At 45.2% G+C, this 22,616-nt stretch overlaps 1 protein-coding gene across 1 annotated transcript in view; it reads right to left on the bottom strand.

Annotated features, from left to right (window-relative positions):
• Positions 1–20,843, bottom strand: part of LOC144491353 (alpha-synuclein-like) — a 109,625-nt gene extending 88,782 nt beyond the window's left edge. The window contains exons 1-2 of the mRNA XM_078209050.1: positions 20,723–20,843; positions 19,129–19,170 (exon numbers count right to left, since the gene is read on the bottom strand). Coding sequence (XP_078065176.1) covers positions 19,129–19,170; positions 20,723–20,843 — 163 coding nt within the window. The remainder of the gene's footprint in view (positions 1–19,128; positions 19,171–20,722) is intronic.
• Positions 20,844–22,616: the final 1,773 nt, after the last annotated feature.

Genomic DNA, 22,616 nt, shown 5'->3' with positions numbered 1-22,616 from the left:
ACAATACTTTTCACTGTATGTTAATACATGTGACAATAATAAATCAAATCAAATCAAAATCAAATCAAATAAGGTGGTTCGGCACACCCGTGTAAAATGCCTCTTGGATCTCTCCCTTGCAAGGCAGAAAAGACTGCTTTCTCTCGCCCTTCTTCATAACTTTTTAACACTAGCCTTATGTTTCTTCTCAGTGATGATGTGGAGATGCCGGCGTTGGACTGGGGTAAACACAGTAAGAAGTTTAACAACACCAGGTTAAAGTCCAACAGGTTTATTTGGTAGCAAAAGCCACACAAGCTTTCGGAGCTCTAAGCCCCTTCTTCAGGTGAGTGGGAATTCTGTTCACAAACAGAGCTTATAAAGACACAGACTCAATTTACATGAATAATGGTTGGAATGCGAATACTTACAACTAATCAAGTCTTTAAGAAACGAAACAATGTGAGTGGAGAGAGCATCAAGACAGGCTAAAAAGATGTGTATTGTCTCCAGACAAGACAGCCAGTGAAACTCTGCAGGTCCACGCAACTGTGGGAGTTACAAATAGTGTGACATGAACCCAATATCCCGGTTGAGGCCGTCCTCGTGTGTGCGGAACTTGGCTATCAGTTTCTGCTCAGCGACTCTGCGCTGTCGTGTGTCGCGAAGGCCGCCTTGGAGAACGCTTACCCGAATATCAGAGGCCGAATGCCCGTGACCGCTGAAGTGCTCCCCAACAGGAAGAGAACAGTCTTGCCTGGTGATTGTCGAGCGGTGTTCATTCATCCGTTGTCGCAGCGTCTGCATAGTTTCCCCAATGTACCATGCCTCGGGATGCCTGTCTTGATGCTCTCTCCACTCACATTGTTTCGTTTCTTAAAGACTTGATTAGTTGTAAGTATTCGCATTCCAACCATTATTCATGTAAATTGAGTCTGTGTCTTTATAAGCTCTGTTTGTGAACAGAATTCCCACTCACCTGAAGAAGGGGCTAAGAGCTCCGAAAGCTTGTGTGGCTTTTGCTACCAAATAAACCTGTTGGACTTTAACCTGGTGTTGTTAAACTTCTTACTGTCTTCTCAGTGACACAGTGCAACACTAACCTGGGTTGACTGCGTCTCTTGTTTCTTGGTGGCCGAAAACTAAACAAGCTAAAGTCCGATCAGGAAAATGTAGTTTTAGCTTGCATAGCTTCAACTTTTCCTCAACAGAGCTAGCAACATAACTCTGCATTACGTATAGCTAACCATTTGTTGGATTACCCTTTGCGATGATTTGGAAACTTACCTTCCTGTAAAGCAGACAGCATAACCACACATGGGGGTTAAAGCACATGCCCATGTTGATTCCAGTGAAAGAAAGTTGATGTGATTTGAAAAATGGTTGCTATTTTTAATTCATATCAATTTTTTTCACTAAAATTAGACAGAAGGCAGAAATTCCAGCCCCATTGCGGACGTTGTTAATGTCTTCTTCCTAAATTAGGGTGGCACAGTGGCATAGTGGTTAGTACTACTGCCTCACAGCGCCAGGGACCCGGGTTTGATTCTGGCATTGGGTGACTGTCTGTGTGGAGTCTGCACATTCTCCCCATGTCTGCGTGGGTTTCCTCTCCAAAGATATGCAGGTTAAGGTTGATTGGCCATGGTAAAATTGACCTTTATGGCAGGATTTTGCAGTCGCGTCGCCTCAAGGCTGGAAAACCCTGCCCAAAATCAACGAAGCTTTGCATGGTCCATGTCCCCAACTGTTACAATTCCCGTGGCAGACGGGACAGGAAAATTACACCCTTAGGACGGAATTCTAACGGCACGCCCGCCCTGGTTCCAGGGACAGGCAAGGCTTGGAGAACGGCATTCTCCATTAGCCTCAGGTGGGGTCGTACAAAACTTGGGCAGACGTGCCAGTAAAATCCCACCCTTTGTATTCCAAGATGTGTAGGTTAGGTGGACTAGCCATGGTAATTGTGTGGGGTTACGGGGCTAGGGCGAGGGAGAGAGTCTCCACAAGATGCTCTGTCAGAGAGTCGGTGCAGACTCGGGGCAGAATGGCCTTCTCTAGGGATTCTATGATTCTAAATGTTGGCAATGGTTCCCTACCCACCATTTTAGCCTGAAACGCAATACTCAAAGGAAACTGACGGAGATACATTGTCACTATGAAGAGCGGGGCATGCAGTTTTACTGTAATCATGAGTAAACTCAAAGAAATTGAAGCCAGTGGGCCCTCACTATCTTTGGATGATGCCATGAGTGATTCAAGTCTTTGCTCAGGAATAACCCTCAGCCTGGACCCAAGCTGAGAAAGGCAGCAGAAATCAACATCACAACATATCATTACCTTAAGTTATTACACCTATGCGCAGACACCGCAACGACAAGATCTTCTGATGGATTCTGGAAATTGACATATGCCCCCAGCGCAGAAACCAAGACAAGTACAACACAAAATGAATAATTAACTCGACTCTTCTTTGGAGCATGCAGTTAATTTATGTCAAGCGTGAGATTACTGACGGTAGATTGTACAGTGGGACAATAGCTCTCACAATGCTTCCTCCGTGTACGTTTTGGCAGGCTATTAGAATGTGGATTTATCGAAAAAAGCAGCAGGCTCACCCCATCACCCCTCTCCCTTTCTCTCCTTTGCTGCCCATGTACAGGTTCTGTGAGTCAGGCAAAGAACCAAAGTAGCACGGTGGCTCCATGACAAATTCTGGAACTTTTCCCACATGTTCATCCCGGAATTTGAACTCAAGTCCTGTTACTGGAAGGGAGGAAAATAACTGTTCTCTCCAAGCTGCGGTCATGTTCACCCACCATCTTCCCGACAACATTCCTTCTGATCCCTCTCAGAAGCAGGAGACGCAATTACTTTGCGGCGGTTCTGGAGGAAGCTTGGAACAAGCCTCATTCTCTGGGTGCAATCTTCCCAGAATTGCACAGTGTTGGATCAGGCGAGAAACGCTGTGTGAAACTCGCCGTCTTCACAGATGCCGTTCCTCGCCTGATTTAATGTCGCTCTGTGATATTTCAAAGTGCTGGCCAGGATTCACACAGCCAGCTGGAGGGCGGGGCCTAAAGACGCCGTCAAAGTCGGGGAATCTGAAATCGGGGCATCCAGATCTCAAAGTTAAATTTAAGGCCACCCTTCTTTCGTGGAGCACCATGCCGCCCCCACCCCTCCCCCCCTTACATAGAGGTCATAGAGGTTTACAACATGGAAACAGGCCCTTCGGCCCAATGTGTCCATGCCGCCCTTTCTTTTTTAACCATTAAGCTAGTCCCAATTGTCCACATTTGGCCTATATCCCTCTATACCCATCTTACCCATGTAACTGTCTAACTGCTTTTTAAAAGACAAAATTGTACCCGCCTCTGGCAACTTGTTCCAGACACTCACTACCCTCTGTGTGGACAAATTGCCCCTCTGGACACTTTTGTATCTCTCCCCTCTCACCTTAAACCTATGCCCTCTAATTTTAGACTCCCCTACCTTTCGGAAAAGTTGTTGACTATCTAGCTGATCTGTGCCCCTCATTATTTTATAGACCTCTACAAGATCACCCCTAAGCCTCCTATGCCAAGAGAAAAAAGTCCCAGTCTATCCAGCCTCTTCTTATAACTCAATCCAAATCTTTATTACTTTATTTCAGTAAAGCATTTGATAAGGTTCCCGATGGTAGGCTATTGCAGAAAATACGGAGGCATGGGATTGTGGGTGATTTTGCGGTTTGGATCAGAAATTGCCTAGCTGTAAGAAGACAGAGGGTGGTGGTTGATGGGAAATGTTCATCCTGGAGTTCAGTTACTAGTGGTGTACCGCAAGGATCTATTTTGGGGCCACTGCTGTTTGTCATTTTTATAAATGACCTGGATGAGGGCGTAGAAGGCTGCGTTAGTAAATTTGCAGATGACACTAGAGTCGGTGGAGTTGTGGACAGTGCGGAAGGATGTTACAGGTTACAGAGGGACATAGATAAGCTGCAGAGCTGGGCTGAGAGGTGGCAAATGGAGTTTAATGCGGAAAAGTGTGAAGTGATTCACTTTGGAAGGAGGAACAAGAATACAGAGTATTGGGCTAATGGTAAGATACTTGGTAGTGTGGATGAGCAGAGAGATCTCGATGTCCATGTGCATAGATCCCTGAAAGTTGGCACCCAGGTTGATAGGGTTGTTAAGAAGGCGTACGGTGTGTTAAGTTTTATTAGTAGAGGGATTGAGTTTCGGAGCCATGATGTCATGTTGCAGCTGTACAAAACTCTGGTGCGGCCGCACTTGGAGTATTGCATACAGTTCTGGTCGCCGCATTATAGGAAGGATGTGGAAGCATTGGAAAGGGTGCAGAGGAGATTTACCAGGATGTTGCCTGGAATGGTGGGAAGGTCTTATGAGGAAAGGCTGAGTGACTTGAGGCTGTTTTCAGTACAGAGAAGAAGGTTAAGAGGTGACTTAATAGACGCATACAAGATGGTCAGAGGATTAGATAGGGTGGACAGTGAGAGTCTTTTTCCTCAGATGGTGATGGCTAGCACGAGGGGACATAGCCTTAAATTGAGGGGTGAGAGATATAGGACAGATGTCAGAGGTAGGTTCTTTACTCAGAGAGTAGTAAGGGCATGGAATGCCCTGCCTGCAACAGTAGTGGACTCGTCAACATTAAGGGCATTTAAAGGGTCATTGGATAAACATATGGATGATATTGGAATTGAGTAGGTTAGATGGGCTTTAGATTGGTTTCACTGGTCGGCGCAACATTGAGGGCCGAAGGGCCTGTACTGCGCCGTGTTGTTCTATAATCCATCAAGTCCCGGTAGCATCCCAGTAAATCTCTTCTGCACTCTTTCTAGTTTAATACACAACTTGGACATCGGTGCACATGCACAGGCAACGGGGCACCCACACATGGACATCAGGATCCCTCAGTGGACAGTGGGAACATCCTCCAACCTCCACATGCAAAATGGAAATCCCCCCCCCCCGAAAGTGGAGGAGGGTAACCCCCCTGAATGCACCCCCTGCAAGTACCCCTTGGCAGTACCCCCTTGGAAGTGGACAATGCTAGGGAGCAATGCCATGGGGCATTGTCCAGCCTTGTCCCTCAAGCCCCAGGACCTACAGACACCTCTGCAGCCCCTGGCATGGTCATCATGACTGGGTTTTGTTTTCGAAACCAGTAGTGATTCTGGCGTGACTTCACACGTTCGGGAGGGGAGGCAGTGGTGGGCAGAGGAGGGAGAGGAGATGTCATGGCCAGACATTACGGTGCCAAGAACATTAATTAGATGAATATATATTTAAATCGATGGAAATCAGTTTCACTTCCAGTGAGGACCTGACCCTGATTATGTCACCAGCGGAGAGCGGGGAGGATCTCAAACTGAGATCTCGCTAGCACAAATCCCGTTTTTAGCCGCTCGTGAGGTTTAGCGGCCATTATGGGATTTGGGCCCACGGCTAACTGGGGTTGCTAGATTGCAGCCTCTGTCATATTGTCAGAATTTGATACACACTGGCAAAGTCTGTTGTGAATATTTAATTCATGATTGATGTTAATACTTTAAAAGCAATTTTTAGTTCTGAGAAGATTAAAGTTTTTGTAGAAAATGAGATAAATGCAACTCAAGCAGCTTGGAGTCTATTACAGTTAAAAGGTTGGGGCCATGTTGATTTAAGGGATTAACAGCCAGAAAGATCTTAAAAAAGCAACAGGGCTTACTTATTTGGAGATGTGTGGGTGGGGGAGGGGAGGGGGGTGGCAGTTTCTGGCTAGTCACGCCCTGCCGCCACTTCAAGTGAGGATAGAGAATTTGGCGCATCCGGTCACTGCAGTGGGACCAGAGAATCCCGCTGGTGTGAATGGTCAGAAAATTCCACCTCCCCACCGGTGATGTCTGTACTGCTTTCAAAGAAGCAGAGAGATTTTTTTGATTTGATTTGATTTATTATCGTCACATGTATTAACATACAGTGAAAAGTATTGTTTCTTGCGCGCTGTACAGACAAAACATACCGTTCATAGAGAAGGAAACAAGAGAGTGCAGAATGGAGTATTACAGTCATAGCCAGGGTGTAGAGAAAGATCAACTTAATGCAAGGTAAGTCCATTCAAAAGTCTGACAGCAGCAGGGAAGAAGCTGCTCTTGAACGGTTGGTACGTGACCTCAGACTTCTGTATCTTTTTCCTGAAGGAAGAAGGTGGAAGAGAGAATGTCTGGGGTACGTGGGGTCCTTAATTATGCTGGCTGCTTTGCCGGCGCAGCGGGAAGTGTAGACAGAGTCAATGGATGGGAGGCTTTTTTGCGTGATGGATTGGGCTACATTCCCGACCTTTTGTCGTTCCTTGCGGTCTCGGGTAGAGCAGGAGCCATACCAAGCTGTGATACAACCAGAAAGAATGCTTTCTATGGTGCATCTGTAAACGTTGGTGAGAGTCGTAGCTGACACGCCAAATTTCCTTAGTCTTCTGAGAAAGTAGAGGCATTGGTGGGCTATAGTATTGGCATGGGGGGACCAGGACAGGTTGTGGGTGATCTGGACACCTAAAACCCTGAAGCTCTCGACCCTTTCTACTTCGTCCCCATTGATGTACAAAGAGGCATGTTCTCCTTTACGCTTCCTGAAGTCGATGACAATCTCCTTCATTTTGTTGAGCTCCATTAGTTTGAAAGCATTCTGTGAACCCCAATAGGCTGCCTGGTCGAAGTCTGTTAATTCACATTTCCCTGACGTGAATTGAGAACGTTAGGAGTGTAAGATGCAATGGTGTGAATTGCTTTTCTTTTCTGACTTTGTAAAGTTTATTGCACTTGTTTTGAACCATAGAGTTTCAAAACTTTGTTACTTTAAGCAAAACGTTACTGGTCCCTAACCAGATCGTAACACGTTTCAATCTGCGCGGAGGGGAGGAGATGACAGTGAAGTAATTTTTTTGTTCTTAACCCCTAAACTAACATGACATATCAATGTAATATATTAATATAAAATAGACTGCCCCTCAGTCTATTCTATGAGCATTGTATAGGAGTTTCTCTGTAAAAGACTTTCTTTCTGAAAACTTTTTTCCTGGAGCGGCACAGTGGCACAGTGGCTAGCACTGCTGCCTCACAGCTTCAGGGACCCGGGTTCAATTCCCGGCTTGGGTCACTGTCTGTGTGGAGTTTGCATGTTATCCCCATGTCTGCGTGGGTTTTCTTCAGGTGCTCCGGTTTCCTCCCACAGTCCAAAAATGTGCAGATTAGGTGCATTGGCCACGCTAAATTGCCTCTTAATGTAGGTTAGAGGACGAGTGGGTAAAGATGTGGGGTTACAGGCCTAGGTGGGATTGTTGTTGGTGTAGACTCAATGGGCCAAATGGCCTCCTTCTGCACTGTAGGGTTTCTATAATTCTTACGGAGAGAAGGATTTGCCCAGTGCTTCATTAAGCATGACGTTCCTGACCCAATTCACCTTGCTCCCATAGTCAATCTTTAACACGTCACTGAATTCAACTTCAATATTTAACTATATATTACAGAGTAAGAGGTGGATAAAAGTTACCACTTCCATTTTCTGGGCTTTCTATACACTGGATGAGAAATGTTGTATTTAAATGAAGGATAACATCCCATAAAGACTGTGGTATAGAGGTTACTTCATGTTCAGAACCGCATCAATGAACATGGAAATTCCCCGTCTTTCACAATGAGTGAAAGAAATTCCCTCTTCTTTCTGATACAGCGACTTAATTTCATTATATTTGTGCCCTCATGTTTAGGCTTCGCAGTATTTATTTATCAGTGTCACAAGTAGGCTTACATTAACACTGTAGTGAAGTTACTGTGAAAATCCCCTAGTCGCCACACTCTGGCGCCTGTTCGGGTAACACTGAGGGAGAATTTAGCACGGCCAATGCACCGAACCAGCACGTCTTTGGACTGTGGGAGGAAACTGGAGCACTCGGAGGAAACCCACGCAAACACGGAGTCCCAAGCCGGGAATCGAACCCGGGTCCCTGACGCTGTGAGGCTACAGTGCTAATCACTGTGCCACCGTGCCAATAGCACCATTGTGCCAATGGTGACATTTGTGACAAAATCATGTCAGCATTTGTTCACTAACTTGGAAAACTGTTATTTCTTTATTCAACATTTTTGGAAAATAACGTTCTGCGGTGGGTCAAAAAATATGGGTGAATGGATCGCGGAATCCAAAGAGTAGCAGCTCTTAAAGGGCTGCTGCACTTACAGGAGGGTTGAATCTCTGTAAACATAAAAGTGTACTGAAGAAGCTGCATAACTGCCTTCTTGATGAAACCTGCCTCCGGCACTGTGCACGGTTCTGGTTACCCTATTAAAGAAAGGATATTGTTAAACTGAAAAGAGTGCAGAAGAGATTTACTCGGATGCTTCCGGGACTTGATGGTTTGAGTTATAAGGGGAGGCTGGACAGACTCGGACTTTTTCCCTGGAGCGTAGGAGGCTAAGGGTTGATCTTATAGAGGTCTATAAAATAATGAGGGGCATAGATTCAGTTCGATAGTCAACATCTTTTCCCAAAGGTAGGGGAGTCTAAATAAGGGGCATAGGTTTAAGGTGAGAGGGGAGAGATACAAAAGTGTCTAGAGGGGCAATTCTTTCACTCAGAGGGTGGCGAGTGTCTGGAACGAGCTGCCACAGGCAGTAGCAGAGGCAGGTACAATTTTGTATTTTAAAAAGCATTTAGACAGTTACATGGGGTAAGATGGGTATAGAGGGATATGGGCCAAATGCAGGCATTTGGAACTAGTTTAGTGGTAAAAATTGGGCGGCATGGACAAGTTGGGCCAAAGAGCCTGTTTCCATGCTGTAAACCGCTATGACTCTATGAGATGTTCCTCCTTAACTGGGAGAATGCAAGAGTTCCAGCCCAAGCTGGTGCCATGGTCCAGCCCAAGGTGATGCCATGGTCCAGCCCAAAGTGATGCCATGTAGGGAAGTGGCTATTTTGCGCAAACCATGAAGCTGCTTTGGCAGGAAATGGGGAAGAATCAGTTCAGCCCTACACAGCCACTTAAACAAATGAACAAGAATTTCTCAGGACTGAGAGTATACATCGATAAATGCCAGCTGTCTTTCAATTTCTTCTGACCTCTTTAATCTAGGTGCTTTGGCTCTTTAACCTAATTTACTCTCCTAGTCAAGGCTGAGATCTCTGGCCTGATACGAGGTACATCTACAGTAGATGATGGTAATGTTCAGTAACATGCATGGATCAAGCAGAAGACCTTGATCTCTTAGTTATTTTTATTCAACTGAAATTATTCTTGGCCAAGTGATGGGACATTAAATTAGATCTAGTTCTAATGTTAAGGTAGTAAGCAAATTTGACGATAAACAAGCAATTATACACTAAACTAGATGGAGGCCAGGGTGGCACAGTGGCACAGTGGTTAGCAGGGACCAGGGTTCAATACCAGCCTTGGGGGACTGTCTGTATGGAGTTTGCACATTCTCCCCATGTATGCCTGGGTTTCCTCCAGGTGCTCTGGTTTCCTCCCACAGTTCAAAGATGTACAGGTTAGGTGGTTTGACCATGTTAAATCGTCCCTTAGTGTCCAAAGATGTACAGGTTAGGTGGTTTGGCCATGTTAAATTGTCTCTTAGTGTCCCAAGAAGTCCAGATAAATTAGCCATGGGAAATGTGTGAGGTTACAGCGATAGGGTGGGAGAGGGCCTGGGTAAGATACTCTGTCAGAGAGTTGATGTAGACTCAATGGGCCAAATGGCCTCCTTCTGCACTCTAGGGGTTCTATGATTCTAAGAGGGCACTCAGTAGAGTGCATATCTCCACCATGCTGTGTTAAACTAAAGTTGTTACAATTACACAATTTTTCCTTGAGGCGTTTCCCTGCCTTGTCAATGCCCTGCCTTGTTGATGCCCTGCCTTGTCGATGCCCTGCCTTGTTGATGCTTTGTAACCACAAAGCTGAGAGCCAATGGATGTTATCTATCTTGACTTCCAAAAGGCCTTTGACAAGGTGCCTCACGGGAGACTGCTGAGTAAAATAAGGGCCCATGGTATTCGAGGCAAGGTACTAACATGGATTGACGATTGGCTGTCAGACAGAAGGCAGAGAGTTGGGATAAAAGGTTCTTTCTCAGAATGGCAACCGGTGACAAGTGGTGTCCCGCAGGGTTCAGTGTTGGGGCCACAGCTGTTCTCTTTATATATTAACGATCTAGATGACGGGACTGGGGGCATTCTGGCCAAGTTTGCCGATGATACAAAGATAGGTGGAGGGGCAGGTAATATTGAGGAGGTGGGGAGGCTGCAGAAAGATTTAGACAGTTTAGGAGAGTGGTCCAAGAAGTGGCTGATGAAATTCAACGTGGGCAAGTGCGAGGTCTTGCACTTTGGAAAAAAGAATAGAGGCATGGACTATTTTCTAAACGGTGACAAAATTCATAATGCTAAAGTGCAAAGGGACTTGGGAGTCCTAGTCCAGGATTCTCTAAAGGTAAACTTGCAGGTTGAGTCCGTAATTAAGAAAGCAAATGTAATGTTGTCATTTATCTCAAGAGGCTTGGAATACAAAAGCAGGGATGTACTTCTGAGGCTTTATAAAGCACTGGTTAGGCCCCATTTGGAGTACTGTGAGCAATTTTGGGCCCCACACCTCAGGAAGGACATACTGGCACTGGAGCGGGTCCAGCGGAGATTCACACGGATGATCCCAGGAATGGTAGGCCTGACATACGATGAACGTAGGAGGTTGAGGGGAGATCTAATAGAAACTTACAAGATAATGAACGGCTTAGATAGGATGGACGTAGGGAAGTTGTTTCCATTAGCAGGGGAGACTAGGACGCGGGGGCACAGCCTTAGAATAAAAGGGAGTCACTTTAGAACGGAGATGAGGAGAAATTTCTTCAGCCAGAGAGTGGTAGGTCTGTGGAATTCATTGCCACAGAGGGCTGTGGAGGCCGAGACGTTGAGCGTCTTCAAGACAGAAATTGATAAATTCTTGATTTCTCGAGGAATTAAGGGCTATGGGGAGAGAGCGGGTAAATGGAGTTGAAATCAACCATGATTGAATGGTGGAGTGGACTCGATGGGCCGAATGGCCTTACTTCCGCTCCTATGTCTTATGGTCTTATGAAAAAGAAGTCCTGTTTATCAAGAGCTTTCACCTCACTGAGGGGGCTTCAAGACAACCCACATCCAACAACCTGCTGTCAAAACTCTGCTCGCATTCTGACAAATTCCCACAGCAGCTGAGACAATCCACAACATCCTGAAACAACCAACAGCATTCTAAATGAAACAGAAAGACCACCATCTAAATGAAAGACGATCTGCCTTACATCCCGATGGATCTATTAAAATATTCCAGGATCTGGATCTGCATCTTCGCCAAGAACGAATCATTTCTTCTTTGGGCCACATCCCACCTGTGTACCAGGTTTCACTGAATTTGCCCATTAGTTTTTGAGATGTGTTGTTTACAGACAAACAGATTAACAAATAGGGGGTGAAAACATTACCTCTGCCTACTTTCACAGGGGGAGGTAAATATTTACAGTAGAGATTGTACAATTTAGCTCCTTGAAAGGTAAAATAACAAAAGGTTTCAAATCTAATGTTAATTTGCATCTTCTCAAAACTAAAACATTTAATGCTCCTTCCTTCTCCTACTTGAGGGAGCAATCCAAATTTGTTTGCCTGATTCACTGCAGTTAAGATAATTAGTTTGCTCCTCTTTATATCTCTTGACCTGTTGCCAAAGCTTAATATAAACCCATAACTGACAACCTCATTGACAAACAAATAACAGGTTGCTATAATCATAAGTATTCAACTCATCCAAAAATCTGTCTGAGAGTCTGGTATTACACATGAAATAGAAGCAGGAGTAGGTCATTTGGCCCACTGAGCCTGCTCCCTGCCATACAGTAAAAACATGGCCGACATGTTAGCGTTTCGAGTTCCACGTTCCATCTACCTCCTTGATTCCCTTGCCTAACAAGAATTAAAAGACCTCGCAACTTTGTAGAATCATAGAATCCTACAGTGCAGAAGAAGGCCATTTGGCCCATCAGGTCTGCGCTGACCACAATCCCGCCCAATCCCCATAATCCCACTGATTTACCCTAGTTAGTCCCCCTGACACCAAGGGGCAATTTAGCATGGCCAATCCACCTAACCCGCACATCTTTGGACTGTGGGAAGAAACTGGAGCACCCGGAGGAAACCCACGCAGACACGGGGAGAATGTGCAAACCCCACACAGGCAATGATCTAGGGCTGGAATCGAACCCGGGTCCCTGGCGCTGTGAGGCGGCAGCGCTAACCACTGTGCCACCGTGTGCCCCTGCAGAGCCTTCAGAACAAATTTCAAAAAAACACATAATAAAATGGGTTGAGGCAGTTTGCTTTTCTTGACAATCTCATACACGTCTCCATGATTTACGGGGACAGTTACCAGATCAAAATAAGACAGAGGTGTTTTGTTTTTTGCCACACTGTTCTTGCTAGCTCACTCAGCCAACGACCAGCTGCTGCATCAGCTGTACATCATAAAATGTTTGGCTCTCGTCCTCACCGAGACTGCAAACACATCCCTCCCCCCCACCCCCCTCCCCCCCACCTCCCCACCCTGCCTCCCACACCGCCACCCTCCCATCGCCATCCCCTCCCTCATGGTGGCCCGCCAATCCCATCTCACTAAAGGGGGCGGCACGGTGACACAGTGGTTAGCACTGCTGCCTCACAGCACCAGGGACTCGGGTTCAATTCCAGCCTTGGGCCACTGTCTGTGTGGAGTTTGCATGTTCTCCCCCTGCCTGCGTGGGTTTCCTCCGGGTGCTCTGGTTTCCTCCCACAGCCCAAAGACGTGTGGGTTAGGTTGATTAGCCTTGATAAATTGCCCCTTAATGTCAAGGGGATTAGCAGGATAAATATGTGGGATTACGGGGATAGGGCCTGGGTGGGATTATTGTCGGTACAGACTCAATGGGCCGAATGGCCGCCTTCTGCACTCTATGTGTGAAAAGAAAAGTTGCAACTTAAATTGCAACTTCGAATCATAGAATCCCTACAGTGCAGAATGAAGCCATTTGGCCCATCGGGTCTGCACTAACAACAATCCCACCCATGCCCTATCCTTGTAACCCAACGTAATCCCCCTGACACTAAGGGGGCAATCCCACCCATACCTGTTCCCCATAACCCCAAGTATTTGCCCCACTAATCCCCTAACCTACACATCTTGGGACACAAAGGGGCAATGGTGGAAATCAAGAGCAAAGACACTCCTTTTACCCAGCAAACGTTTTCTCTTTCCTTACCCATTTAAGCTAATTCTTTTCTGACTCTTTATACTTCCTGTACGTTCCTACTGTTCCTGTCACTGCAGGTGGAATACAGACTGAGCTTAGCATGTCAAATGTAATAAAATTATCTGTTTGCTGTGTCACTGTTGGAGAAGGCATACATCCATTCATGAGTGAAGTTAAACTAGAGTTGGGCCGCCTAATCTCCACCTCTTAAACCAAGTTGGCCATCTAAGTGATTGCAGTGGAGGCCATTAAGGGTTTGTGGGTAAGCAAGAGCTTGCTGCTATCAATCCCACAGCCAGTCATCGCTTCAACTTTGTCTGCCTGTCCGTGGCAAAATCCCTAAAATACAGGCTGCCACCTCTGCCCCTCTGCCACAAAGATTGGCCCTGTTACTCTGCAAAGCAATTGGTTACGTAACCAAAGTGGCCGTGGGTGGACATGTGGGCACTGGAAGAAGAAGAATCTTCATCACAAGCACGCCAGCCTCCCCAAACATCAACACAGAAACTTTCAATTTGGGGGAAAGAGAGATAATTGCAATCAGGTAACAGCAATCAGGGGCTGCTACAAGTGGCAACAGACCAACAGCAACAAGAGGAAGGATGAATGGCGGGGGGGCGGGGGGTGCGCGTGGCACGGTGGTTAGCACTGCTGCCTCACAGCGCCAGGGACCCGGGTTCAATTCTGGCCTCAGGTCACTGTCTGTGTGGAGTTTGCACATTCGTCCCGTGTCTGCATGGGTTTCCTCTGGGTGCTCCGGTATCCTCCCACAGTCCAAAGGGTTAGGTTGATTTGACATGCTAAATTGACCCAAGTGACAGGGGGATTAGCAGGGTAAGTATCTGGGATTGCCGGAGTCGGGCCTGGGTGGGATTGTGATCGGTGCAGACTCAATGGGCCGAGTGGCCTCCTTCTGCACTGTAGGGACTCTATGATTCCATGAAAAGCCTAATCAACATCGACTAGAGTGTCGCCCCAACACCCCACGTCAAGAAATCACCGTTCAAGGATTCTACCTTGAATGCCATCCATTGACAGCTATTAATAAAGGAGTGTGCGTCCACTTGGCTTCAAAGCCTACCCATCGACATTCAGCGTCCAAGAGCAAAATAAATAGTCTGTTGAATAAGGTCTGTTGCAGCCTTTGATACTATCACACAAGGGAAAATAAGGAGCAAAAGTCAAACTGAAAACATGAAGGGGGAAAGTAACTCCCTTGTAGCCCATTTGACACAGAACAACTGGCCGAATCCTCTACACTAAGAATCTAATCATTTTGCTGTTTACGGCACATTTTTGCAAGTTGTGGTACATACATAGGTCCATACAAATGTATACACCAATTCAGAGGAGTAGGCCACGCAGCCCCACCAGCCTGCTTCACCATTCGATATCATGGCTCACCTGATTTTAAACTCATCCCTAAAATCCTGCCTACTCCCCGATAACCTTCCCACCCCTCACTTATCAAAACTTTCACCCCTTGCTTATCATAAATCTACCTACCTCTGCCTTAAGAATATTCAAAGACTCTGATTCCACCACCAAGAAATTTCCAAAGATTAATGACCTTCAGAGAAAATAAATTCTCCTCACCTCTGCCTTACATGATCAACCGCTTATTTTGAAACAGTGATCCCTAGTTCTAGATTATCCCACAAAAAGAAACAGCCTTTCCACATCCACCCTTGTCAAGACACGAGCGGCATGGTGGCACTGCTGCCTCACAACGCCAGGGACCTGGGTTCAATTCCCAGCTTGGGTCACTGTCTGTGTGGAGTTTGCACGTTCTCCCCATGTCTGCGTGGGTTTTCTCTGGGTGCTCCGGTTTCCTCCCACAGTCCAAAGATGTGCGGATTGGGTTGATTGGCCATGCTAAATTGACCCTGGTGTTGGGGGGTTAGCAGGGTAAATGTGTGGGGTTATGGGAATAGGGCCTGGGTGGGATTGTGGTCAGTACAGACTCAATGGGCTGAATGGCCTCATTTGTACTGTAGGGATTCCATGAAGACCCCTCAGGATCTTATATCTTTCAATCAAGCCACCTTTTAATCCTCTAACCTCCAGCAGATACATGCCTAACCTGTCCAGCCTTTCCTCATTAGACAACATTCCCATTCCAGATTTTACTCGAGCGAACATTCTCTGAAATGCTTTCAGTGGAATTACATCCTTCCTTAAATAGGGAGACCAATACTGTACAGAGCACTTCAGATCTGGTCGCACCAATGCTCTGTATAACTGAAGCATAACTTCTGACTTTTATAATCAATTCTCCTTGCAACAAATGATAACTTTCCTAATTACTTGCTATCCCTGCATACCAACCTTTTACAATTCATGCACCAGGATTCCCGGGTCCTCTGCATTTCAAAGTTCTTTCATCCTTCATATTTAAATAATTTTTATTTATTCTTCCTGCCAAAACGGACAATTTTACATTTTCCCACATTATACTCTTTTTGCCAGATCTTTGTCCACTCACATAACCTATCTGTTGTAGCCTCCTTATGTCCTCTTCGCAACTTACTTTCCTACCTATCTTTCTGTCACCAACAAACTTAGCAACCCTTCATTCAAATCATTTATATAAATTATTTAAAAATTGAGGCTCGAACATCCCTGTGGCACATCGCTCGTTACATGATGCCAACCAGAAAATTACCAATTTATGCCTACTCTCTGTTTCCTGTTAACTAGCCAATCTTCAGTCCATGCCATCATGCTACCCCTACACTGTGAGGTTTTATTTTCCACAAATAATCTTTGATGTGGCACCTTATCAAATCTAGAAATAAATCTAGAAATCTAAGTACAGTATATCCACCGTTTCCCTTTTAACCACAGCACATGCTGCTTCTTCAAAGAACTCCAATAAATTGATTGGACATGATTTCCCTTTCACTAAACCATGTTGACTCTTGCTGATTACTCTGCATTTATCAAAGTGCCCCATTGCAGTGTCATTAACAACAGATTCGAACATTTTTCCCATGACAGGATGTTAAGCCTTGCAGTTTCCAGCTTTCTGTCTCCCTCCTTTCCTGAATAAAGGAGTTACATTTGCTATAAACCAATGCATCAACAATCCCACTAGTCATTTCTTTTAAAACCCGAGGATGAAGTTCATCAGGGCCCAGGGATCTGTCAGCCCGCAGCTCCAACAGTTTACTAAGTACCACTTCGCTGGTGACTGTAATTTTTTTGAATTCCTTCCTCCCTTCCAATTCTTGATTTGCAGCTATTTCTGGCATGTTACTTGTACCTTCCATAGTGAAGAGCAATGCAACATATCTGATTAATTCATCTACCATCTCCTTTATATTTAATCTCGGGGCGGCACAGTGGCACAGTGGCACAGTGGTTAGCATTGCTGCCTCACAGCGCCAGGGACCCGGGTTCGATTCCCGGCTTGAGTCACTGTCTGTGCAGAGTCTGCATGTTCTCCCCGTGTCTGCGTGGGTTCCCTATGGGTGCTCCAGTTTCCTCTCACAGTCCAAAAGCCGTGCTGGTTATGTGCGTTGGCCATGCTAAATTCTGCCTCGGTGTACCCGAATAGCTGCTGGTGTGTGGCGACTGGGGGTTTTTCACAGTAACTTCATTGCAGTGCCGACTTGTGACCAATAAATAAACTTTATTTTCCATTATTTATTCTCCAGACTCTTTCTATAGGACCAATGCTCATGTTGTTAACTCTGTTTTCTAAGTATTTATAGAAACTCTCACTCTCTGTCTTTATATTTCGAATAAGTTTTCTCTTGTACTTTATCATGTCCTTCCTTATTAATTTTTTTAGTCCACATGGACACAACTGGGCAGGATTTTCCAGCCGTGCTCACCCCAAGACCGGAAAATCCCACTCGAGGTCAACGGATCTCTGCACAGTCTGTGTCCCACCCACTACAATTCCCATAGCAGGCACAACGGTAAAATTCCGCCCAACTGTGTTCCAAACAATTTTGCCATAAAGATCACGCAAAGATGAGACACCCTCACGTAGCTCATCCTGTTACAATAACCTAGTATCTAACCACCTCCCTGATAGCTCTATTAAATTATTCTGCTCACCATCTGAAGCTAAATCAAACAAATTAAACGCTGTTGGTGTTTGAGCTTGCCTTTTACTGATTTGTCATTATTTACTTTGTAAAGGAATTGGCTTAGAGACTTAGAGAAATATAAATAGCAAAAAGCAAGATGCAACATTTAAGGTGCAGTAAATACTGATTTAACATTGGTCCCTGCACAAGCTCTGTGGAGTCAAGTTATACTTCTAGCTCCAACTGCTCTCTCCCATTTTAAAGCTCACCATACCACAACATGATCTACATTGTACTTTCTTTTCATCTTATCAATTTTAATGGTGGCTTTCTTTATAGAAATTTATCATACACATGAAGGCCATTTAGCCCATAAGGTGTTCAAGTATCACATGCACCTCCTTCCATTTACTTTGGGTTTTTTTATTCGTTCAAGGGATGTGGGTGTCACTGGCTGGGCCAACATTTATTACCTATCTCTAACTTATAGCATCATAGAATCCCTACAGTGCAGACAGAGGCCATTTGGCCCATCAAGTCTATAACGCCTCTCTGACAGAGAAGCAGTGGACCCAGGCCCACCACCCGTCCTATCCCTGTCACCCATTTACCACGGCTAATCCACCTAACTTACAGATCTTGGGAAACTAAGGGACAATTTACCATGGTCAAACCACCTAACCTGCACATCTTTGGACTGTGGGAGGAAACCGGAGCACCCAGAGGAAACCCATGCAGACACAGGGAGAACATGCAAACTCCACACAGCCAGTCACCTGAGGCCAGAATTGAACCCGGGTCCCTGGCATTGTGAGGCAGCAGTGCTAACCACTGTGCCACCATGCTGCCCCATTTGCCTTTGAGAGGGTGGTAGTGAGACGCCCTCTTGAATCACTGCAGGCCATGCGATGGAGATGCACCCAGAGGGTTGTTGGGGAGTTCCAGGATATTGACCTGGCAAATGTCATTTAATTCACGGGTGACACACTACCAGTGAAGATCCAGTGAAACAAGGGAGGACCTGCCAACTGCGCAGCAGTTCAAAATGACTTTTGACATGTTGTCTGGTGGTCAACCCTAATTTCAAACACCTCACTTCTCACTTGCTGCAACAAGGTAGTAGTAAGTGTAAGATGTTCACACACCTCCTGCTGTAGCAGTCGGTGTGGACATTTCCTCACCTCAGATTTTGCACCAAAGCAAAGCTCAAACCAACTCTGCAGGAAGATAAAAATCTGCACCACTCCTGGCTGCTTGAACATATGAACATGGGTTTGATCAGGGTTTAATTATGAAGATAGGTTGCATAGACGAGGCTTGTATTACCCTGCACGGAGAAGATTAAGGGGTGACCTGACTAGATTTGGTAAGACAGAGAGAGAGAGAGTGTCAGAGACTAACACAAGCTATTTTGTTTTCATCTAGCCAGGGAGGCCCAAACAAGGGAGGCATGGCCTTAAAATTAGAGTGGGGTCTTATCAGGTGATATCAGGAATACGAAGAGGAAGTACGTTGTCACACAAAAGGGGTAATGGATAAAGCTGTTGAGGCTGCGGAAGGTGGGGGTGTCAACTAATATTTCAAAACTGAGATTCAATTTTCATTCAGCAAGAGTATTGAATGTTATGGAAGCGAGTTCACCTTTAGATCAGTCATGATCTAATTGAATGGCAGAACAGGCTGGAGGGGCAGAATGGCCTTTTTCCCACTCCCATGTTGCTGATGCATAGACAAGACAGACACACACACACATGGACAAAGAGACCAGCACAGACAAACGTCGAGATTAAGAATTCTATTAACCACTGATACCTGAAGATACTCCATGAAACACACCTTCTTTAGTCCTGGAGCCTAGAAATAAAGATATATGGGGGTGGTGGAGAGAGGGTGGGGGGGGGGGGGGGGGGGGCGGAGAGAGAGAGAGAGAGAGAGAAAAAGAAAACCCTGTTAATAAAGTTCATGCTTTGGGACAATGTCACAAATCACAGCGGTAAATTCCCTTTCACAATTCAGGAGCGTTCTGGACAATTAAGCAATGAGGAGTAGACAGGGTGTTACATCAATCAAAGGAAAGAAAACCGATCGAAGTGAAATTTGACAAGATATTGGCAAAAAGGCGCAGAGCAGAGCGAGCATTCTGGAGGGGACAGTAATAGGGATGAGCTTTCATACGAGGTGATTCAGGAAAGGGTTAATGGCGCCATTGTTCCACTCACTCAGAACCTCGCCCCCCCACCCCATAATAATCCTCTCTCCACCCCCCCTCTCCCACCCTGCACCCATCTCACACCTACCATTCCAAATGACCCCAGAATAATTGGCAACCTGCAAACATGTTAAAAACACACACACACACACATACAGATTTCACAGCTCAGAAATGAATGTGGGGAAGGGGGGGTGGGGGTGGGGGGGGGGGGGGGGGTGCAGAATTGACAAAAAAAAAAACTTTTGCATCCAAAATCAGGATTGTTTTATAATTTCAAAAATGCTAAATTTTAATGGACTTTATCCCGCATCGAGGTTATCGAATAATAACAACTGGTTGCTTTTTTTAAAAAAGCTTTTCAACAAGTATTTATTAATATTTTCAGATTTTGAAACAAAATACTATCTTAGGAAACAGCAGAAAGCAAGAAGTATGAAAAGCAACACATGAGTGTTTTGACTAGATGTCTGTTCATATGGCAGCACACAGTCAGATTAGTACAAAGATAAGATCCCAGAAAATATACATTTGTTTGACACCAATTACATTATTTCCCCCCCCACAGTATACACTCTGGTGTTTTACTTTATATTAATATACATGTTATAAAAATTGCCCAAAATGCTCTGTGCTTGTCAATATCTACTGTGCAGCTAATAGTATTCCACATCCACTTAACGTGAAAAATGTATTCACGATTGAAGCTAAAATGACCTTGAGACTCACTTCACACCCCTTACTCGCCAATGTAAGCCCTACAAGACAAGAATCAAATGCTACATTTTTTTATTAACCTCCCCTCTCCCTCCAAAAAAAATTATTTATTTTTCATCGCTCAAGATTTTGCAATTACAAATCCCAACTCTTATTTTTTAAAAAAAGGTTCTCTGCTCCTCCCGGCTCCAAACACTTGATGCTCTCTCGCGGTCATGTCCACGGGCTGTAACTTAACATTCCTTCTTCCACACACATCCCAAACTATCATCCCCACTGTCCTGGGTGCACTCATCCCTCCTCTTCACCAGTGGGAAGAGGATTTCAATAGATGCACACACACACACACACTCCCCCCCCCCCCCCCCCTCAACCAAGTCTAAGAATGAATGGATGGATGGCGCACTCTTCCCATACCATTCATACATGTTTTTTAACGAGGACGAGAGACGGCCATAGAAGCAATGATCTCCCACCTACCCACATAGAGCACTCCATCCTTTGTCTTCCCTGCTGCCTCTGCCACTCCCTGCTTGGTTTTCTCGGCAGCTGCTACCACCCCATCCTTGGCTTTGGAGAGTCCTTTCATGAAAACATCCATGTTTATTCTTTGGTCACTGAGGGAGAGAAGGGAGAGCGATCAGACAATAAAAAGTAGCCTCCACACACAGTGATAAAAAAAACGCAAATACAAACATAAGTTTACCGTTTATTCTACTGGCAACAAAAAAAAGGGGGGGGGGAAATAATCCTTCAGTCTTTCAGTGCATCACTACTGCATCCAGCCTTTGGTTCAGAAGGCAGAACTGAACGTAGCCCAGAGCTGAAAGTGTTGAATGTTCTTTGAACAGATTGCTATGACTCCGGCTGAGATGTTGAGCTTCTCTCCTGCGTCCCTATCTTCGGCGAGCAGACGTGCCTCCTGATTTGTTAGTGTGAAATACTTTCATCTCTCGGCTTCACAAAGCCCCCCTCCCTGTGGGAGAATCAGCTTCTCTCTCTCTCTCTTTCTCTTTCCCCCTTTCTCTCTCCTCGCCTCCAACATTTATATAAAATACATCATTCTCAATCAACGCCTCATATCAGCTGTTGAGTGAAATGCTTCACAATCTTCAATCTTCAGCAGTCTGACATGTTTTTTGCTGGTGGAAAGCTTTGCCCCCTTCTATCGTACATTGGAGATGATGGCTCGACTGTATTTGAAACGTTTCGCATCAAGAAAGGAACAGAGCTTCATACATTTAAACACCACCTTTTTTGAGGCGTTCAGTGGGTTTTGCTATTTGTATAAGCTAAATACTATGAAGAATCCTTTCCCTCTGTCACTATGAAGGGTTTGGAGGATTCAGTTTGGCCCCCTTCACATTAATGAACAGGAGAATATAAGGTGAACATGGATATTTCTATGGAATTTAAATTACTTGTTGGCTTTTTTTTGCGTTTGTCATACCAGATTGGATGATGCCATGTGTGGCCAACATTGAAACAAACTGCTTTTTGATAATTGTATTCTGTACCTGCATGGTATTTTTTATTTTAATATGTTGCAAGGAGAAGCCTCACAAACGCAGGCAAATTTTGCCATCTGGTGAAAGTCTAAATGCTGAAATAGAGCAGAAAAAAATAGTTGCTAGTCGAATTGAATTTGTTTTTCATTCTGTAACAAAAGTCTATGTAAAGCGAGATACAGCGAGATTGCATTGGTCGAAAGCAACCATTCTCTACAGTGAAGCCTGTAAAGGATCATATAATTTTATAACACTTGCTGAGGGAATTCTCTCCACTTTTGAGTTTGAGGGTAATTTGATTTGATTTATTATTGTCACATGTATCAGCATACAGTGAAAAGTATTGTTTCTGGCATGCTTTACAGAGAAGGCATACTGTTCATAGAGAAGGAAAGGAGAGAGTGCAGAGTGTAGTGTTGCAGTTATAGCTAGGGTGTAGAGAAAGAGCAACTTAGTGCGAGGTAGGTCCATTCAAAAGCCTGATGGCAGCAGGTGCTCCGGTTTCCTCCCACAGTCCGAAGGGCGAGCTGGTTAAGTGGATTGGCCATGCTGAGTTGTTAATATTATTTATTAATGTCACAAGTTGGCTTACGTTAAAAATTTATTTGTTAGTCACAGATAAGGTTTACATTAACACTGAAATGAAGTTACTGTGAAATTCTCCTAGTCACCACACTCTGGCGCCTGTTCGGGTCAATGTACCTAACCAGCACATCTTTCAGACTGTGGGCGGAAACTGGAGCACTTGGAGGAAACCCACGCAGAAACGGGGAGAATGTGCAAACTCCACACAGACAGTGACCCAGGAGTCAAACCGGGGTCCTTGGCGCTGTGCAGCAGCAGTGCTAACCACTGTGCCATCATGC

This window comes from Mustelus asterias, chromosome 1 (genome assembly GCF_964213995.1).
Source record: "Mustelus asterias chromosome 1, sMusAst1.hap1.1, whole genome shotgun sequence".
Lineage (NCBI taxonomy): Eukaryota > Metazoa > Chordata > Chondrichthyes > Carcharhiniformes > Triakidae > Mustelus > Mustelus asterias.
This window is presented reverse-complemented; position numbering and strand designations above follow the sequence as displayed.